At 50.4% G+C, this 18,377-nt stretch overlaps 4 protein-coding genes across 4 annotated transcripts; 2 read left to right on the top strand and 2 right to left on the bottom strand.

Annotated features, from left to right (window-relative positions):
* Positions 1–1,770: 1,770 nt before the first annotated feature.
* N7519_007823 (putative C6 transcription factor) lies at positions 1,771–3,240 on the bottom strand (the record flags this gene model as incomplete). The annotated part of the gene is made up of 1 exon (XM_057294599.1): positions 1,771–3,240. The coding sequence occupies one exon, from the start codon at positions 3,238–3,240 to the stop codon at positions 1,771–1,773; it is 1,470 nt and encodes a 489-aa protein (XP_057149410.1).
* Positions 3,241–4,751: 1,511 nt separating this feature from the next.
* N7519_007822 (uncharacterized protein) lies at positions 4,752–5,972 on the bottom strand (the record flags this gene model as incomplete). The annotated part of the gene is made up of 1 exon (XM_057294598.1): positions 4,752–5,972. The coding sequence occupies one exon, from the start codon at positions 5,970–5,972 to the stop codon at positions 4,752–4,754; it is 1,221 nt and encodes a 406-aa protein (XP_057149409.1).
* Positions 5,973–7,257: 1,285 nt separating this feature from the next.
* Positions 7,258–15,325, top strand: N7519_007821 (type I polyketide synthase; the record flags this gene model as incomplete). The annotated part of the gene is made up of 13 exons (XM_057294597.1): positions 7,258–7,802; positions 7,852–8,365; positions 8,432–9,107; positions 9,168–9,617; positions 9,671–11,829; positions 11,887–11,983; positions 12,113–12,975; positions 13,033–13,329; positions 13,367–13,441; positions 13,501–13,841; positions 13,889–13,973; positions 14,051–14,365; positions 14,438–15,325. The coding sequence occupies 13 exons, from the start codon at positions 7,258–7,260 to the stop codon at positions 15,323–15,325; spliced, it is 7,305 nt and encodes a 2,434-aa protein (XP_057149408.1).
* An 870-nt stretch (positions 15,326–16,195) lies between these two features.
* Positions 16,196–17,440, top strand: N7519_007820 (glycerophosphodiester phosphodiesterase family protein; the record flags this gene model as incomplete). The annotated part of the gene is made up of 1 exon (XM_057294596.1): positions 16,196–17,440. One exon carries the CDS (start codon positions 16,196–16,198, stop codon positions 17,438–17,440), a length of 1,245 nt encoding a protein of 414 aa, XP_057149407.1.
* Positions 17,441–18,377: the final 937 nt, after the last annotated feature.

Genomic DNA, 18,377 nt, shown 5'->3' with positions numbered 1-18,377 from the left:
CCGGAACCCCGAATTTTGTTGTTTTTTGTGGAGGCAAAATGGTGGAGGAACTGGCTCGCTAAACCCTTTTGGGCGGTACGTAGCCTCCAATCTCCCAGAATGGCTCCGATGGTGGAGACAGGAAAGAAGTGGAAATCCTCGGGATGAATCGGTTTGCTGTTTTGCCCTTCGGGCCCTGAACGGGCTAGCCGGACCAAGCATAGAACTCGGCCTCGGCAAAATGTGGATGTGGAGGGAGTCGTTCCTTTTGGAAGAACGGAGCCACTGTCTTTCCTAAGGAGGTAAAATTGATATCCAAGCAGGTTCGGGACCGCTAATTCCTGATATCTGGGGTTGAGATAAACTTTCGAATTTTTATCAAAATACGGAGTAGTGAAGACACCTGTTGAATTAATTTGATATACCGGTGCGCCGTATACAATATTCGTCGTAATGGCCACATTCCCTCCTTGGCCCTACAAGCATTGGTCCCCATCGGTTCCGCTACCATGTAGCTCATTGCCGGGTTTGCAGTACCCCATATCCGGTAAGAACACTACGCCATCGTAGACGATGATTGGTACAACATATACGACAGGATTTGTGCTGTACCTGGTAGCTTGAGATAGCAACGCAGAAATTCTAGACTTGGCGGCTGCTGAGATATTGAACCATACATCGTATATCATCGCGGTAATGTGCAATGATTAAATTCTAATCAAACCCCAAACACGGTCAACAGGTAGGAGCCCCATACGTCGCTTCATCCTGTCGCGACCCTGGAGGCCGGAAACCTAAGCTTCCTACCCGGGCGCAACACGCCCAACCAAACGCCAAGCTGTCCTAAAAGGCGCATTCGGGCGGGAGAATAATGCGTTGGAAGCCGAAGGCAACGGACTTCGGATGATCCGAACCGTATGTCAAGGAGGCTTTCATAGCTTCCCCGCAGGTCGGCCGGAGAATTCGATTTCGGCGTGGATCTTCATGCTGTAGATGGTCCACAAGTAGGTATCCATCCACTGGAGCATTGACCAATATCCCGCTTGCTGCACGTATGGATCCGCAGTTTGCGTCACTTGCCAAGGATCTCATGATTATGGGTGGATACGTTGATTTTAATATGCCGGGAGTGACTGCCAGTCTTACGCTGACTAACTTGCAAGTCAGATATGGGTCATTTTTCTCTGCTTTGAATCCAAGGTTGGTTTGTGGTTTTATCGCTGACATGAATGTATTTCAATAGATCAATCTCATGATCGCCTTCAACATCGCCCTGACAGCTGATTCCCCAACAATGTTGCTAAGCAGATGTTTCGACCGAGTAGTTCGTGGGAGAAGTCCTTCCCGTCCAGGGACGTAGATACTGCCTGTAGCCCCAACTATGGGACCATCCACGTGTACTAGCGGGCGGTTGCACCTCGGGGTATTCGGCAGGTGACAATGTATTTCAAATTCATGCTGAGGTTCAAGAGGCGCATCATGCATCCTGTAGTATCCCCACACTTCTGCAGATTCGAAGTGGGACCGGTCGATGCGGTTTTTTGGGACGGATCTTGTCTTGCGTTGCAAGTACTTTGGACTGGCTAGAACCCCGAGACAGGCCACTGATCGGTGTATGGATCAGTTGCAATTTATCCCACCAATTCCATCATTTGTGTGACCTTGGGTTCGCATGTTGATTGCCGGTCATTGAACTGCCGCTCGAACATGGTAGGGTCACAATCTCGTCGGAGCAAATGCAAGGCACTGAGTTGTAGCATAATTGGAACTGTATCATTTGTACCAAATCCCTCAGATCACACCTGATATCTCCCCGGGTTCATACCCCCAAGCTCTCTCAAGATCCTTGAGTCGCCACAAAGCACCCCATCCAGTCGTGCGCTCAATAATCTTGAACAGCTTCGCAACCTCAACATGCTCACTATGGTGGCTGAGTAGCTTGCCCGCAATGTAGAGCGGCTGAATAGCATTGATCAAGTTCCCACTGTGAGGATTCGTCAACGAAATCCCGCAAACCCTGCGAGCATGCCAGATAGCCGAAAAATGCGGCTTGGAAGGAGCCGGTCCCCTCTCAACAGGCTTCATATCCAGCATCATGATAGACGCAGCATGATACAACTGATTCCCGGAAATAGCAGCCCAATGCGCAAACAGAATCTCCGGAAAGATCTGCCCGCTGCCCATTCCCGTAGTCTTAATAGGTAGCATAGCAGGCGGGCGCTGCTCAAGCCAGTACTGCAATTCTTCCCAAAGCCGACTCCACTGTTCCGAGAATGGACGCGTATCATCAGTCGCCTCACCCAATTCCAAAAACCGCGTTCGGCGACAACAGAGGTCGCAAGCCTTCGCACATAGATAAACCGCCCAATTGGCGTGCATATCAGCGGACGCACGGCCCTTCTCGCAAAACAAGTCGCGGATGATATCTTCCTGTGCCTCCTTCGAAGTATCCTGCGGCATGGCGGGGACCCATTTCTCCAGGGGGAGCACTGTACTCTCAGCGCCGTTGGAGATGATCGCGCCGCACAACTCCATGCGCGCATAACACCAAAACACGGCTTGCAAGTGTCCGCCTGAGAGCCCGTTCACGTTGAACGAGTCGAAGAGCGCGGCGCAGCCTTCCACGTGTCGTCGCCAGTCGCGCGGGCTGACGGACATTAGTTCCATCACGGCTAGGATACACACTGCCACGAGGACATTGGGGTCTTTTGCTTGGAGTAATGGTGCCAGGAGACGGATGGACTCTTGGTACAGCTCGAGGCTGTCGTAGGCTTTGTCCAGGCAGGCCTTTCGCTCTGTCTGCCGTGCGGAGAAGGCGAGGATTGCGTAGAACAGGGCTGGTGAACCTTGTGCTAGGATTGGGATGTGGACGCCGAAATGGCGCGCCTCGTCGAATTTATCGAGGTAAGGCGCGCATTCTGTTATCCAGTTTTTTAGGTAGAAGATTAGTCTGATTTTGGGGATTGAGATAACCCGTGTGAAGTCTAGGCTTTGGCGTGGAGGTCGGGGCTGCGGTCCCTCTGTTGGTTCTAGCGGAGCTGGGGATGTGTACGTTGCTGGCTCGAGGCTTGCTACTGCCGAAAAGAGTACGCAGCGGAGTTCTTCTTGTAATTCAAGGAACCTGGGGTTGGCGGCGTAGTCATCCGCGCTGGAGAATGTTCCCGGTGATAAGAAGGCCTCTTCTTCGATAAGCGGGGTGGCGCTGTTGAAAGTGTCCGGCATTCTTGATTCAGGACGTAATGGAGGGACTGGTTCCTCCATGTTGAATGTTCAGGGGTGGAGTTTGGAGAGTCTGGGGATTTCTGGGGTAGAAGGAGGAAAAAAGGCGGAGAATGTCCGAAGGAAAATGCCAACCTTGGAAGGCTCACGCGAAGCGACTTAGTCACGGAAACATTCGGATCCATTTTCTTCAGATACACAATTTTAGATGGATAACTCGTTTGGTTTGTTCTATTTTTGTTATGAGACATCCCAGGCTGTCCCCGTATGCTATAGTCTATTCGGGTGGTCAATTATATATCGCGCGATGTTCGTAGGAAAACGCAAATGCTACAGATTCGACAACAAACTCCTAAACTGGTCATTAATGCAGGTTTCTATGTTAGAACATATATCCTTGTACGATGTATTCCTGAAGGTGTATACAATCGGCCAGGGAACAAAAGCCTGATTTTACAAGCTCATGGTCTACAATACATTGTACAGAGCGACATAACGAGGCAAAGACCAGGCCAAAACAAGGCATTAAGGCATCAGTATTTCCCGGAAATGGCAGCTCTATACTCGCTGCGTACACTGGCACGTAACTAACCGTCAAATCCGCTAAATCCCATAAGAGTAATTCCGAGCTATCCACAATATGGTTAACTCATTATGACTCGTGAAAAATGTTGGCTTGTTTCGGCGCCAGGACGCCACCTGCAAGCCACCAGGTACGATAACAACAATTAAGCCGTGTAGTGGACCTATTTTGCTTTATGACCGTCCACTACGGAGTACATTAAGAAATCTTTGGTCTAGCGGTACTCCGTACTATGCCCCATATTTCTGGGAAACTTAGTACTTAGCGGGCAGGATCAATGAATTTGAATACTTTTGCCCAAAAATAGCAGCCAGTTGGTCCAAGCTAATGAGTTGCTTGGGCGGACTGGCAGAGCCATTCGAGACAAAGCCGACTGACCCAGTTGGGACCGCACACAGTGGATTTTACGGGCTTGGTGTGACGCAGGACGCCAATCAGAGGACTTGAAGCTTATCGTGAGAAAGAGGCTTCAAGATACAGGCGCTCATAACCTGATGGAGGGTACAGAGGATCTACTATGAAGAATTAGAGTGCTCTGGACAATTGATAGTTGCGTGGAGAAGGAAGAAACTATCTACTAGCAAGAGACTACTTGTGTGGGAGCAAACCAGGTCAGATGACCTATCAACAAAAGAGCCAACGGTCTACCCATGCAAGGTATACCTGCAGGGGCGTTGGCTGAAAGCATAATGGGGGGACTTTTGAGAAGAATGACACCTTCAATGGATTGTGAAGCATATATATTGTCGGACCTTCGGCCCATTAGCGCCCAGCCGGTATTATACGCCTTATTTGTTTTTCCTTTAGAAAGAATCTTGGCTTGGCGCAACTCTACGAAAGAGCCGTTCGACATCACATACTATGAGTTTCCAAGAGAATATTGCAAAGGCACTAACTCTAATACATAAGATAAGCCATTTAAGAGCCCATAGACGATACTCCAACTAAAGCCAGTGGACCCAGTGGTCACCTATCGAGAGAACTTCGGATAGACCTTGTTGTTGGCCACAGTAGCACTTTCAAGTTTTGGCAGAATACTCTTGGCGAGTCGCTCGATACGTAGTTTAAAGAATATCTCCGGATCATGATTGCCAAGGTCAAGCCCCAACGGGCCTGCCACGTGCTTCAGATGAGCAGATCGCGTACATTCAATCTTCCACTCCCGCGCGAATTGCTGGATCATGGAGTAAAACTCAGGAGCCGTGACGTCTCCGTGGTGAAGCCCGGCCTTCTTTACCTGCTCGGCGGCTCCCTCTGGCGCGTAGCGACGCATTCGCTCGAGGAATCCCCCAATTGTTCGAGAGACATACAGATCCGCGCTGGCATGGACCACACCCGTCGTTCCTTGCGCAACATGAGCCAGACATGTACGTGCCACGAGGTCAACTGGAATCTCGTTGCAGGGTGCGTGCGAAGGTAGTCTCTGCTCGAGCTTCAGATACCAATGCTCCGAGTCTCCAAGGAGTATCTGGAGGAAGGAATGTACGGGTATGGCGCCGTCGCTGCCGTAGAGAGGGTAGGGCTCCTCGATTGCCGGTGATATGAGACAGGGCCGCACGATGAGGATGGGAAATTTGTGGTTGCCCCCAATAAGCAAACTCTCGGCTAGGTGTTTGGCCAATGCGTAGGGGGCCGCGAATTGTTTGGTATAGGACGATTTTCCTGTAACGAGAATCTTCCCTAGTTCCTCTACCGGGTCTTTGTATAGAGGGTAGATTTGCTCCTTGACCACGCCGTTGGGGAGAAAGCTGGACACGTATGTGGTTGATATGTGTAGAAAGCGCTGTAGCTGAGTGAAACTATCGAGTAGAGAGGCAAGTGTCAGATGACAAGTACAATTGACTGGTATAGTTTCTGCGAGATCTCGAGATAGAGCAATGTCACCAGCAGCATTTATCACCACCGTGGTCTCATTTTGTAATCGTGATATATTTTCAGCGGAAAGACCGAGGTTAGGCTGGGTCATATCACCGAGGAAGAACTGGATCTTGCAAGTGGCGATGATCTCTTCCACTTGCTCTGGAATCGATTGCTCCCATGCTTCGATTGCCCTTTGGACAGACCCCCGTACCAGAACAAATATTTTGGCTGTTGGAAGTTGAATGGCTAGCTTGTATAGCAGACAACTGCCAAGATTCCCAGTTCCCCCGGTGAGGAAGACGACTTGTCCTCGAAACCATTCGCGGTCCATTTTGATCAAAAGTTGTCTGCTGCTTCTGGGTTGGAAGTAATGGGTATCTTTACAACATAAAAGGAGTTGCACTAACAAGATTTCCTAGGACAGTGAGAAAATGTACCCGGTAGTTGTCGGTCAGACGGCAGGTTAAAGTACTAGAGGACCAGATATATAACCATATATCATCTCATGCTTTATCTGTAATGACCGCTGTAAGCCACAATCTAACATCTAGTGGTAATACATTATTATTTTGATTTTAGGCCTCGTTCCTCACGGCCGCTTACGGCATTTAACCACTTAGTGCTGAGCATATTAGGATATGTCTCACCCTTAAACAATCCATACCATCCAAAGAACGAATACCCGCCTCCGTGTCAAGGGAAATGCAGTACCCTCCATATCGGCATATAGTAAAATCGAAACAAATAGTCGAGACCGCCACTTCTTCTGAGTTCCGAATAACGGAATGCAACGGCTTAATCGGCCCAAAGCATTATGCCTCAAGGCATGTTGGGTCGTACTCGGCCATGCCTCAGGGTCTATCCGACACGAGGTACCTTTTGTGTGCCACACCAGAGACTCAATATCTGGATGAGGGTGGGTTACGTTGAACACCCGAAGCGGAGGAGATTGGGTTAGACATCCGGAGGGTTGAAGGCTCCTTTGTGCCGACCTTTCCTTCTGATTGTTCTAGCCTCTGTAGTACCAGATCTAGTGACGACAACTACTACCTGATGTGGTGATATATTGTTGTATGCTCACCCTCGCCTTTGGTTTAGATATAAGGTCAAGTTCTCCAACAAGAACACCACCTCTAATGAGGCCGCTTGTTTGGTTCCTTGACACTCGGCCTTGCATATACCTGTTTCAATATGGCAGTAAAATATAGATAGCATCTCGGTGACTAGTTGTGTTGCAGTCGCACATATGCGGGTCTAGATTGGAGTAGTGTTGAACAACATTGAGAAAGCCATGTTTCCCGAGGGCAAGCTGCAGACTGACACATCTTCAACTTCCGCAGCGTCCGGCAATACAGCCGAGGAGCCATTCAGGCATATATGATTCCTCCGGTAGCGGAGGATTTCGGAGGAAATGTGTTTCTTGAATCTTGCAAAACCAGGATATGTAGGTACATATTGTGTGTGATTTGGCCTACTCGCTAACTTAGGCGTTAATTTTATCGATGGTCAAAAGGCCATACATTGTAATATCAGAGCTGAAACCCTGGTTGAACTTTTCCTTTGTCTGCTCTGCAGCCATCTTGATCCAGTCTCAAACTATCCATCATTCGACCAAAATGAACTCAACAACTGGACAAGGACAATCATCATGCAGAAACCATGTGGAGGATTTTGGGGAGCCAATTGCTATCGTTGGTATGGCAATGCGGCTACCGGGCGATGTTCGATGTGGAAATGAATTTTGGGAAATGCTCGTGCAAAAACGAGACGGCTTTTGTGAAGCACCTCCCTCGCGCTGCTCCAGAGAGGCGTCCAGCAGGTCCGATTGTGGAGACCTGAGCGAAACGAGAAAAGGGTTCTTTTTGCAAGAAGATCCAGCTTGTTTTGACGCTTCCTTCTTCTCTGTTCCTCCCCACGAGGCGGCGCGCCTGGACCCCCAGCAACGGCTCTTGCTAGAGGTGGTTTGGGAGTGTCTGGAGAACTCAGGGGAGACCAAGTGGCGCGGGAAAAATATCGGTTGCTTTGTCGGGGTTTTTGGGGAAGATTGGCTAGAGATATCGCATAAAGATCCCCAGCATCTGAATCAGGTATATCCCATCGGCACCGGTGGTTTCGCATTGGCAAACCAAATATCCTATCGTTTTAATATCTCGGGCCCGAGGTGAGTGCGGTCCGGTGTCTTTATGTCAAAAGTCTCTGACCTTTTGTAGCATGACCATTCAAACAGCTTGCTCTTCATCCCTGGTCTGTCTGCACGAGGCCTGTCAAGCACTCAGATCTGGAGAGTGCTCCTCAGCTCTGGTATGCGGGACAAGCCTTATATGGAGCCCCACCATGACAGATGCCATGACCAAAAACATGGTTTTATCACCAAGTGGTATATCTCATACCTTCGATGCTGAGGCAGATGGGTACGGTCGTGGCGAGGGGATCAACTGCATATATCTCAAACCACTGCGGGGAGCCATTCGTGATAACGACGCCATCCGTGCTGTCATCCGCTCCACAGTGAGCAACCACGACGGAAAGACCCCTAACCTTACTCAACCCTGTCCTATATCTCAAGAAAAATTGATCCGACACGCGTATCAGATTGCGGGAATTGAGGCAGTTCACGAGACACCCGTTTTTGAATGCCATGGGACTGGAACAGCCGTCGGCGATGTCATCGAAGCCTCAGTAGTTGCAAAGATGACCCAAGGAGACGCAACATATATCACTGCAGTTAGTATTGTCTATTTCCAGAGCTGCCCAAGGCGAAGCATGTCACTTATGCTGTACATTTCACAGGTCAAACCAAACGTCGGTCACTCAGAGGGTGCCTCAGGTATCACAAGCATCATCAAGTCCGTTTTGTCACTGGAACGCAAGACGATCCCACCTAATACCCACTTCAAAACGCCGAATCCCCAGATTCCATTCAAAGAGGCAAATCTCCACGTGCCCCTAGAACCGACTCCTTGGCCTGCTGGCAGACCCGAACGGATCAGCGTGAATTCGTTCGGTATTGGGGGATCCAATGCCCACGCCATTCTCGAGTCCGCCTCAACAGTCTCTCTGAAGTCTCAAACCACACCGCTTGGATTTTCCAATCCACAACTCTTGGTCTTGTCTGCGCACACTGCAGACACGCTTCGCAAGCGCATTGGCCAGATCACCGACTATGTAAAGAATCACCCGGACCGCCTCCATGATCTTTCGTACACTTTGGCTGCGCGGAGGTCGCATCTCTCCCACCGGGCTTTCGCGGTGGTTCAGCCGAGTAACCCTACACTAGATGATACAGCGTTCTTGATGTTTAACACTAGTTCCTCAAATGTCGTATTTGTGTTTACGGGCCAGGGAGCTCAATGGCCTGGGATGGGCCTGAGGCTTCTGTCTAGCTTCCCAGGGTTCAAGGAGGATATCAAAAGGATGGACGAGGCACTCCAGCAGCTACCCGACGCCCCAGATTGGTTATTATATGGTCAGATTGAGGGCCCTACCACTGAAGTTACGAGAATATTTTGACTAATATAGCTGGCAGACGAACTAACCCAAGAGAGTTCAATTTCCCGGGTTCACGAAGCCGAGTTCTCTCAACCTCTCTGTATTGCCCTTCAAATCGGCCTTGTAAATATCCTTCGGGCCTGGGGAATCGAGCCATCCACAGTTGTCGGGCATTCGAGCGGAGAGATTGTGGCTGCGTATGCTGCCCGAGCCATTTCGATGAGAACTGCTATTGTTATAGCATACTATCGAGGTAAAGTTGCAAAACCGATGGAAGGCTTGGGCGCTATGGTGGCTGTCGGCCTTGCCCCGGATAAAGTGACCCAATACTTAACACCTGGAGTGGTTGTTGCCTGCCACAATAGTCCACATAGTGTCACCTTATCAGGAGATAAAGATTCGGTTGAGCGTGTGATTGAAAGCATTAAGACGGCAAATCCAGATACACTGTGCCGGCGGCTTGCAGTGAAAATTGCCTATCACTCTGGTAGATACCCCCTGCGACCTACTCTGGTACCTTTGTGCTTACATTACTTGCAGACCACATGAAACAGATTGGCTCTGAATATGAATATTGTATCTCTAACCATATTGAGCATGAACAGGAGATGCTTCCTTTCTGTTCCAGCGTGACTGGCGAAACGATCACCGACCCTCGCAAACTAGATGCATCATACTGGCGACAAAATCTGGAGTCACCAGTGCTGTTCACTGAGGCTATCCAAAGTCTACCTGCTAGTGGGACACCGGTCTTCCTAGAAGTTGGGCCACACTCAGCCCTTGCCGCTCCCCTGCGACAACTCTTCCGAACTCTGCCAGCGAGGTCACCGGTCTACATCCCCACTTTATTTAGGTATGACGAGGATGTCCAAAGCCAGCTACTCAGGACAGCGGGACAGGCCTATGCAAGTGGGATGGGAGTGAATCTGCCAAGCATAACAGAACCGGGGAACACGTTGACAGACCTTCCACCTTATCCTTGGCAACATGATCGCCCCTACTGGAGTGAGAGTCGACTGAGTAGGGAGTGGAGGCAGCGCAAGTTTCCACACCATGAGATCCTCGGTTCACGGGTCGTCGATACAACCGATCATGGGCCTTCTTGGCGCAATCTAGTCACGCTGGACAATGTTCCCTGGCTCTTGGATCATGTAATCCAAGGGGCCGTCACATTTCCTGGTGCTGGATTTGTGGCCATGGTAGGCGAGGCGGTCCAACAGCTGCATCCGGACAACGACAGCTATTCAGTGCGCAATACAACATTTACAACGCCGCTACTATTTCACGAGGGAGACCAGATCGAGATAGTGACTAGCCTCTGTCCGGTCGAAGTGGCTGATAGGGTCTCATCCGGTTGGTACAGTTTCAAAGTCATGGTCCATGACGGGGAAAGATGGACACTACATTGTCAAGGTCAAGTAAGACCTGGGTTCGATCATCCCCCAGAGCCATTCCCAATCTCTTCGTATAAGCGGGCTGTGCCATCTGAAGGTCTGTATCGAGTGCTTCAAAGGAGCGGAATAGATTACGGTCCTCAGTTTCAAGGCCTGGAGCAGATCACAGCAGATCCCACTGGACCAAGGGCAACCGCGACTGTCCTGGGTAACCGTGGACTACCTGGGAGTAGGTATTCGCTGCATCCCACGGCGATTGATCAATGTCTCCAACTCATGGGTGTGGCCTGTGCTCAGGGCTTGCCGCGGAACCTCACCACCATTTATGTTCCAGCTATGATAGACTACTTGTTCGTTGGACCAGGGGGCCCACCTATGCCAGCAAGCGCCCGAACCAAGAGTGGCACAAGGGATGGCCAACTGGGAGATGCCATTGCCATGCTTGATGATCGGGTGGTGCTCTCCATTCAAGGGGCTTATCTTTTCGACTTGGAAAACGATCATATAGATTCTGGAACTGGCGCCGCGGGCTCGGTAACCCATCTGGAGTGGAAATCGGACATTGACTTTTTGCCCTCAGCAGCACTTCTGTCTACACCACCCGATTATACGTCACATGCTATGAATATCAAAGCCGTGGGGCAGCTATCCGCGCTTTCTGTTCTGGAGGCGGCGGAGCAGATTCGAGACATCGACCCAATATCACCACATTTCGCAAAATGGAAGAAATTCATCCAGGACGCAGCTTTCAACATGAAAGTAAACGGACAACAATCCATCTACCCGGAGTCGTCTGAGTGGGCATCACTGGATTCCGCAGACAGACAGGAGATGATACGGAAGGTGACAGCAGAGACCCAATTTACCTTTGATGCTCCAATTGCGGATTGCATACAAGTCGTTCTCGATAACTCCAAACAGTTTATATCTGGTGAAAGCAGCCCATTGGAGGTTCTCATGAAAGACAACTTGCTGCACCACTTCCATGGTGCGCACACGCAGTATGCCAATTGGAACCCATTCCTCCCGTTACTCTGTCATTCCAACCCTGGTCTACGAGTACTTGAGATTGGTGCAGGTACCGGCTCCGCAACGGCGATGGCTATAGAGTTTCTTAAGTCCACGAGTGGGGAGCGTATGTACGGCCAGTATGTTTTTACTGACATCTCCTCGGGCTTTATGGCTGCGGCAATGGAGAAATTCAGTAATGAGCAGTGCATGGAATATAAAGTTCTCGATATCACCCTTGATCCTGTTGAACAAGGGTTCGACCCTCATAGCTTTGACTTGATCATCGCTTCCAATGTGAGTCTTTGACTAGAATGTCCCGTTGCAACAGGGCTGACTCACCTTCTCCGCCAGGTTCTCCATGCCACCCCCAGTCTTCAATCTTCACTCCGTCATGTGCATTCTCTTCTAAAGCCCACCGGACGCTTCTTGCTGCATGACACTAGCCCAGGTATGTTAAGAACCTTAAGCTTGGAGCATTGAGCTGACTAGGGTGTAGAAATTTTAATGCCAGATTTCACCATGGTAGGCGCCTTCCTTTCCTAGTTCACATTATCTGTTTCGCTTACATATTTTATAGGGTGTATTCACCGGCTGGTGGCTCGGGAGAATGATGACCGAGCAGAGCACCCGTACATTTCACCCGAGCGATGGGATGGGGAGCTACGAGCTGCAGGTTTCACTGGAGCTGATGTAACGGCTTATGACCAAAAGCCGCCATATCATATATCCGCCAGCATGTTGTCACGGCCGGTGGACGATATCTCCATCCCTACCGATATCTGGCTGCTAACAAGCAATTCCACCCCATCCCAGCGGGCGAGTGATGTTGAATCACTGTTCCGCAACGAAGGCTACACCACAAACTGGACTACGTTGGATCAAGAGCCACCCAAAGGTAAATTCATCGTATCTCTGCTGGACCTTGAAGGAGTCCCAATAAGCTCCCTGCCGAAGGATGAGTACGAGGTATTCCGACGATACATAGAGCAAGCGCAAGAATGTCAAATCTTGTGGGTCACGCAGTCAACCTCTCACACCTGCTCGGATCCAATGTTTGGCTTAATCCATGGGCTAGCCCGCACTTTACGGTCAGAGCTGTTGCTTGATCTCTCAATTTTGGAGCTTCCTGCATGGGATGCTGCCGACAGAAAGGCTGTAATCCAAGTGTGCAAGAGGATACAGAGGTCCCGCGCTCACTCCCTTCCCGATTCAGAGTATGAGTATACATTGCATGAAGGCGAGATTAAGGTCGGCCGGTACCACTGGACACCTCTCGTCGAGCACCTCGCAAGTCCATCTCGTGCAGATGCGTCTCGAAAGCTGACTCTGACGACATACGGGCTGTTGGATACCCTTCACTGGGCTGAGAAAGAGCCATCCTATGAGTTGAGTGAGGGACAGGTTGAGGTCGAGATGGACTACGTTGGACTCAACTTCAAGGTAAGACTTCCGCACTCCACATTGATCTCGAATGGTGCGCTGAGCATTATATTCTAGGATATGATGGTTGCAATGGGCTTCTTCGGGAACAAAGAAGATCTAGGACTTGAAGGTAGCGGTATTGTGCTTCAAGTTGGACCTGATGTGACCGATATCGTGGTGGGAGATCGCGTGATGCTGATGCATTCTGGTGTTCTGGCCTCGAATGTTGTAGTGCCCCAAGAAGCTTGTATCAAGCTACCGCAGGGGTTGTCAATGGCAGATGCTGCCACGATGCTAACAGCCTACGTAACTGTTCTCTATTCGCTACTTGAGATTGGTGCGCTGAAGAAGGGACAGGCGAGTCACTACTGTGTTCTTCCAATATTGATGGTAACTGACTTGATAACAGTCCGTTCTCATTCACTCGGCGTGCGGTGGGGTTGGACTAGCTGCTCTGCAAGTATGCCAGGCTGTTGGTACCGAGGTCAGTCCACTTCCCTGTAAATGATATGGTTATCGGAGCTGATCATCAGTCAAATATAGATCTATGCCACTGTTGGCAACGACAAAAAGGTAGCCCATTTGATGGAGAACTTTGGTTTACCTCGGGAACGGATCTTCAACTCTCGCAACACATCCTTCCAACCAGACCTGATGCGTGCCACCGCTGGACGGGGAGTTGACGTAGTGCTCAATTCGTTGTCCGGTAACTTACTACACGCTTCGTGGGAATGCGTTGCGAAGTTCGGTCGGATGGTTGAACTGGGAAAACGCGACTTCATCGGTCATGGAATCCTTAATATGGGCCTTTTCGAAGCCAACCGAGCGTTTTTCGGCGTTGACCTCGCACACGTTTGCAAGGAAACTCCGGAGGTTCTCAAACGGTTTGTCCCGGATGGGCCTTCAAGGAATGGTAACTAATACATCGCAGCACGCTGGTAACATTTTCAGACTGGTATCGCCAGGGGAAAATCGGACCTATCCATCCTGTCAAAGTCTTTGATGCGGCCGATATTGTCAGTGCATTTAGGTATATGCAGGCAGGTACTCACCTAGGTAAGATTGTGGTGCGTATGCCATCCTCCGTGGAAAGCTTGCCTCCCCTGTCGTGAAGACATTCCCGTCATTCCGATCCGACGCCGCATACTTACTCATTGGCGGGCTCGGTGGTGTTGGGCGATCCGTGTCAACATGGATGGTCGAGCAGAATGCGCGAGAGCTCATCTTCCTCTCGCGGTCAGCTGGCAAATCCGAGGAGGATCAAGCATTTATTCAGGAACTTGAGGCACAAGGTTGTCAAGTTATCTGCGTGCCAGGCAATGTGGCGAACCTCAAGGATGTAAAGGAGGCTGTTGCCAGATCCACGCGGCCTCTTGCTGGTGTCCTCCAAATGGCAGTTGACTTGAAGGTAAGCCCATCTCCCGCTTCCTCGCCCTAATGCAATGCCGAACACAACATCTAATACCTAACTTCATATTAGGATCGGCCGTTCTTGCAGATGAGCCATGAGGAATGGGATGCAGCACTGGCTCCGAAGGTCGCTGGAACCTGGAACCTGCATCATGCCACATTGCAGCACTCACTCGATTTCTTTATCGTGTTTGGGTCTATTTCCGGGATATGCGGCAACAGCGGACAGGCCAATTACGCAGCAGCAACTACGTTTTTGGAAGCATTCACCCGGTATCGACGACAGCAAGGACTCCCTTCTTCTATCTTGCACCTCGGGGTGGTTGGAGATGTTGGTGCCGCAAGTCGCAACTCCCGGTTCCTGCAGCGAGTGCATTCAAGCGCGCTACATGTGCTCCACGAAGCTGAAGTGATTGATGGGCTCGCCGCAGCAATAAACATAGCTTCAGTTAGTGGTTCTAACGCGAATGGGGTAATGGCAATCGGAATCGCGCACACAAGGCGCGTGGCCGATATCCCCAAGGAGATGTTCCTCGGTGGACGCGACGCTCGTTTTTCGATTTATCCCAACTTTGACTCCGCCAGTGCTGGCGTTGGTGGGGATCAGTCCTCTCATGCAAATGCGTTAAAGGCTCTCCTTGCTCAGATACAAGCAGATCCCTCGCTGACGGGCAAAAAAGAGACTGAGGTCGCGTTGTTGATGGAACTGGGCAGATTCATCAGTCATAATCTTACAGGACAGACGCAGGATCAAGGGCAGGATTCTGCGGATGACACTGAGGCAATGGCCGATATGGCAGTTGACTCCCTCATGGCCATAGAGGTCAGGAACTGGCTGCGGAGATCTCTTGGCGTGGAGATTCCTACGGTGGAAATCAACCGAGCAGGTACATTAGGAGGTTTGGTGAAGGTTGTTTTGAAGGGACTTGGAGAGAAATACGATCAGCGTGCTACCTAAGAAGCTGCTGCAGGCCAGTTGCAATTAGATAGCTAGACAGGATTTTGATGTACAAATTTGGATGTTTTTCATGTGACACGTACCTAAGTATACATACACTCCAGGGTTGACATTGTGTGCTCCAAGGCCGAGTAAGCTATCTGAACTGGGTCGACTTGGAGAATATTACCATAACCAAGTTCACCGGATTCTCTTCCTTTATCCAATATGGTCCATCCAGCGTCAACCCGACACTTGTATGCAAGTCGCGATCATTATTTAGTGATCAGCCAATGATTCCCAAACGTGCAAGGAGCACCGCGCCAAGACAATGCCAAGAGATTTTAGAATTTCCCTAGTCCCGTTCGAAGAAAGTCGGTCCCCTGAGTACCCGTTCATATGCACAGTCCGAAATCTCTTGAGGCTTGATATACAACTATTTGTACTGTTTACTCCTTACAGTACTGTTAGACAACCGCAAGCACAACCGCGGTTTTGGAGCAGTATGGTTGCTGTCTCACTTGATCCGTCATAAACCCCGTTTAACTGTAGTCAATTCTCGGCAGGGATGCTATCCATTCTATGAACCACGTGTTTGCATGCTAATATCGGAGTATTTAGCCATGCCGGCCAAGACGCGTGAAGCAGCGAGTTAGGAACGGGGAACTCTGCACGGGATATATTCTGTAGTCCCCACAAGAACGTTATGCCAAATTGATAGCAAGGAGATTGTGCTTAGATGGTAGCAATAGTACTATTAGGAGTAATAATGAGACTCTTTAATCAAGGGTGGAATGCTTTCTACTGCTTAAATACGGAGTACCCTGCCTGCTATTGTGAATATTGTTATTCGTATCAACCCTCATCCACGGCCTCCGATTGCCCCTAAACATGCATTTACCTGTACTCCCTCTACTTCTTACGGCCGGTGCTGTCACTGCTATGCCGGCCGTCTCTCGTGCTCAGGGCAAGACCGTCGTGTCAAACATCCAGGTGGGACCGCGTCCTTTCTACCTGGTAGACGACATGAATGAGAGCCCGTTGAAGCAGAAATTGGCTTCCTGCAGCGAGAAGCCCATCGAGAAAGCGCCAGCCTTCTCTATCTCCCACCGTGGAGGGCCCTTACAGTTCCCCGAGCACAGTCGCCAGGGTATGCTCGCGGGCGCGCGAATGGGGGCCGGAATCATCGAATGCGACGTTGCCTTCACAAAGGACCGCGAGCTCGTTTGTCGCCATTCGCAGTGCGATCTACACACCACCACCAACATCCTGATGATCCCGGAACTAGCGGCCAAGTGCTCCAAACCATTTACCCCGGCCACGGCGAGCCAGCCGGCGTCCGCTCAATGCTGCACTTCCGACATCACTCTCGCCGAGTTCAAGTCCCTTTGTGCGAAGATGGACTCCAGCAATGCCGCAGCGACCACACCGCAGGAATATCAGTACGGAGGTCCGGCCTGGCGCACCGAGCTGTACGACACTTGTGCCGAACCGATGGAACATAACGAATACATTGAGTTGATCGACTCGCTTGGGCTGCAGCTCTCCCCCGAGCTAAAGACACCGGCTGTCGCCATGCCCTTCCAGGGCTCCTACACTCAGGAGATGTATGCGCAGCAGCTCATCGACGACTACAAGCGTCATGGCATTGATCCCGGTCGCGTGTGGCCCCAATCTTTCCTCCAGGCCGACATCCTGTACTGGATCGACAACGAGCCCTCGTTCGGCCGACAGGCTATCTACCTGGATGACCGTGTGGACACAAAAGACGGCTACCAGACAGCGGTGGACAGCCTGCCCGAGCTGGCCAAGCGCGGGGTGAAGATTATGGCGCCTCCGATCTTTGCGCTGCTGAATGCGACCGCTGACGGCGAGATCGTCCCGTCCGAGTACGCCGTCGCAGCGAAGGATGCGGGCTTAGATCTTATCACCTGGTCCTTGGAACGCTCGGGGCCCTTACAGCAGGCGGCGAAGACGTCTGAGTACTACGTGCAGTCGGTGGCATCGGCGATTAGCAAGGATGGGGATCTGTATCGCATCGTGGATGTATTGGCGCGCAAAGTCGGAGTGCGAGGGATCTTCTCGGATTGGCCTGCGACGGTAACTTATTATGCTAATTGCATGGGGCTCAACTGAGGTTGACCTGCATCGATGTTGGGTTAGTCTCGAGAGACACTGAGAGAGAGGAGAGACAGCAACCAGGTATGACTAGCCTGACAAACCAGGCAACCACTCAGGTCACATGACCGAGGCTCCAACAGTATCAACTGTGGAAATAAATACGGCGTATTTTACCACTAGACCATAACAAAAACCAAGGTTCCTGTTTAGGGCCTAGGCCCATATCCCAGTCTGACATCAACTTCCTTTCATATTACCACCTCCAGGATACTCTACATGGCTCTATCATAGTGACAAAGCAGTCTCTCATCCCAGTACCACTCCTATTAGATTTCTCTCGGGGTGCCATACGTCTTATCTATAGTACGCTCTTATACATGTCCTAAGAGGGGTATCTTATAGGCGCCTAAGATCCCTTCCTAGTAAATTACAAAGATCTGGTCCCCCTTTTAGTCCGATTAGTCGGAGAAATGACGGTATAGGACCGCCTCCAAGGCGAAGAAAGCATAAGAGCGAACCTTCCAGGGTACCACCTTTCGTTCTCCGGAGCTATACATTTCAATCCTAGGAGCTGTAGGTCCTCTAGAAATTATGATTCCTACTCTAGGGGCTGTCAGTAGTATACCTATGGACCATGCCATGGGTCATACCATCGAATATGATCCCAGGAACGCGAGGGCCCATCAATACGCTCCTACGGGAACCTACACTCCTACGGGAAGCTTAAACCTGCGGGACTCTTCACTCCTGCAAGAGCTCGTGCGGGCACCCCCTCTATATCTTCCCATTCCACACAGGCTTCTTTCATTATTACTTCAAACGGATCAGATATACAATCGGAGTGCGGGCAATTTAATTGATTTTTTTACATAATATGAATATAGTGTTTCATCTTCACGTTTACCTCATTACGGAAATATGATCGTTACAAGTTCGGACACAACATCTATTG

The sequence above is a fragment of the Penicillium mononematosum genome (assembly GCF_028829835.1).
Source record: "Penicillium mononematosum strain IBT 11891 chromosome Unknown utg000003l:1.0-8172316.0:1.0-8177699.0, whole genome shotgun sequence".
NCBI lineage: Eukaryota > Fungi > Ascomycota > Eurotiomycetes > Eurotiales > Aspergillaceae > Penicillium > Penicillium mononematosum.
The sequence above is the reverse complement of the archived record's forward strand: the minus strand, read 5'-3'. Positions and strand labels throughout refer to the sequence as shown.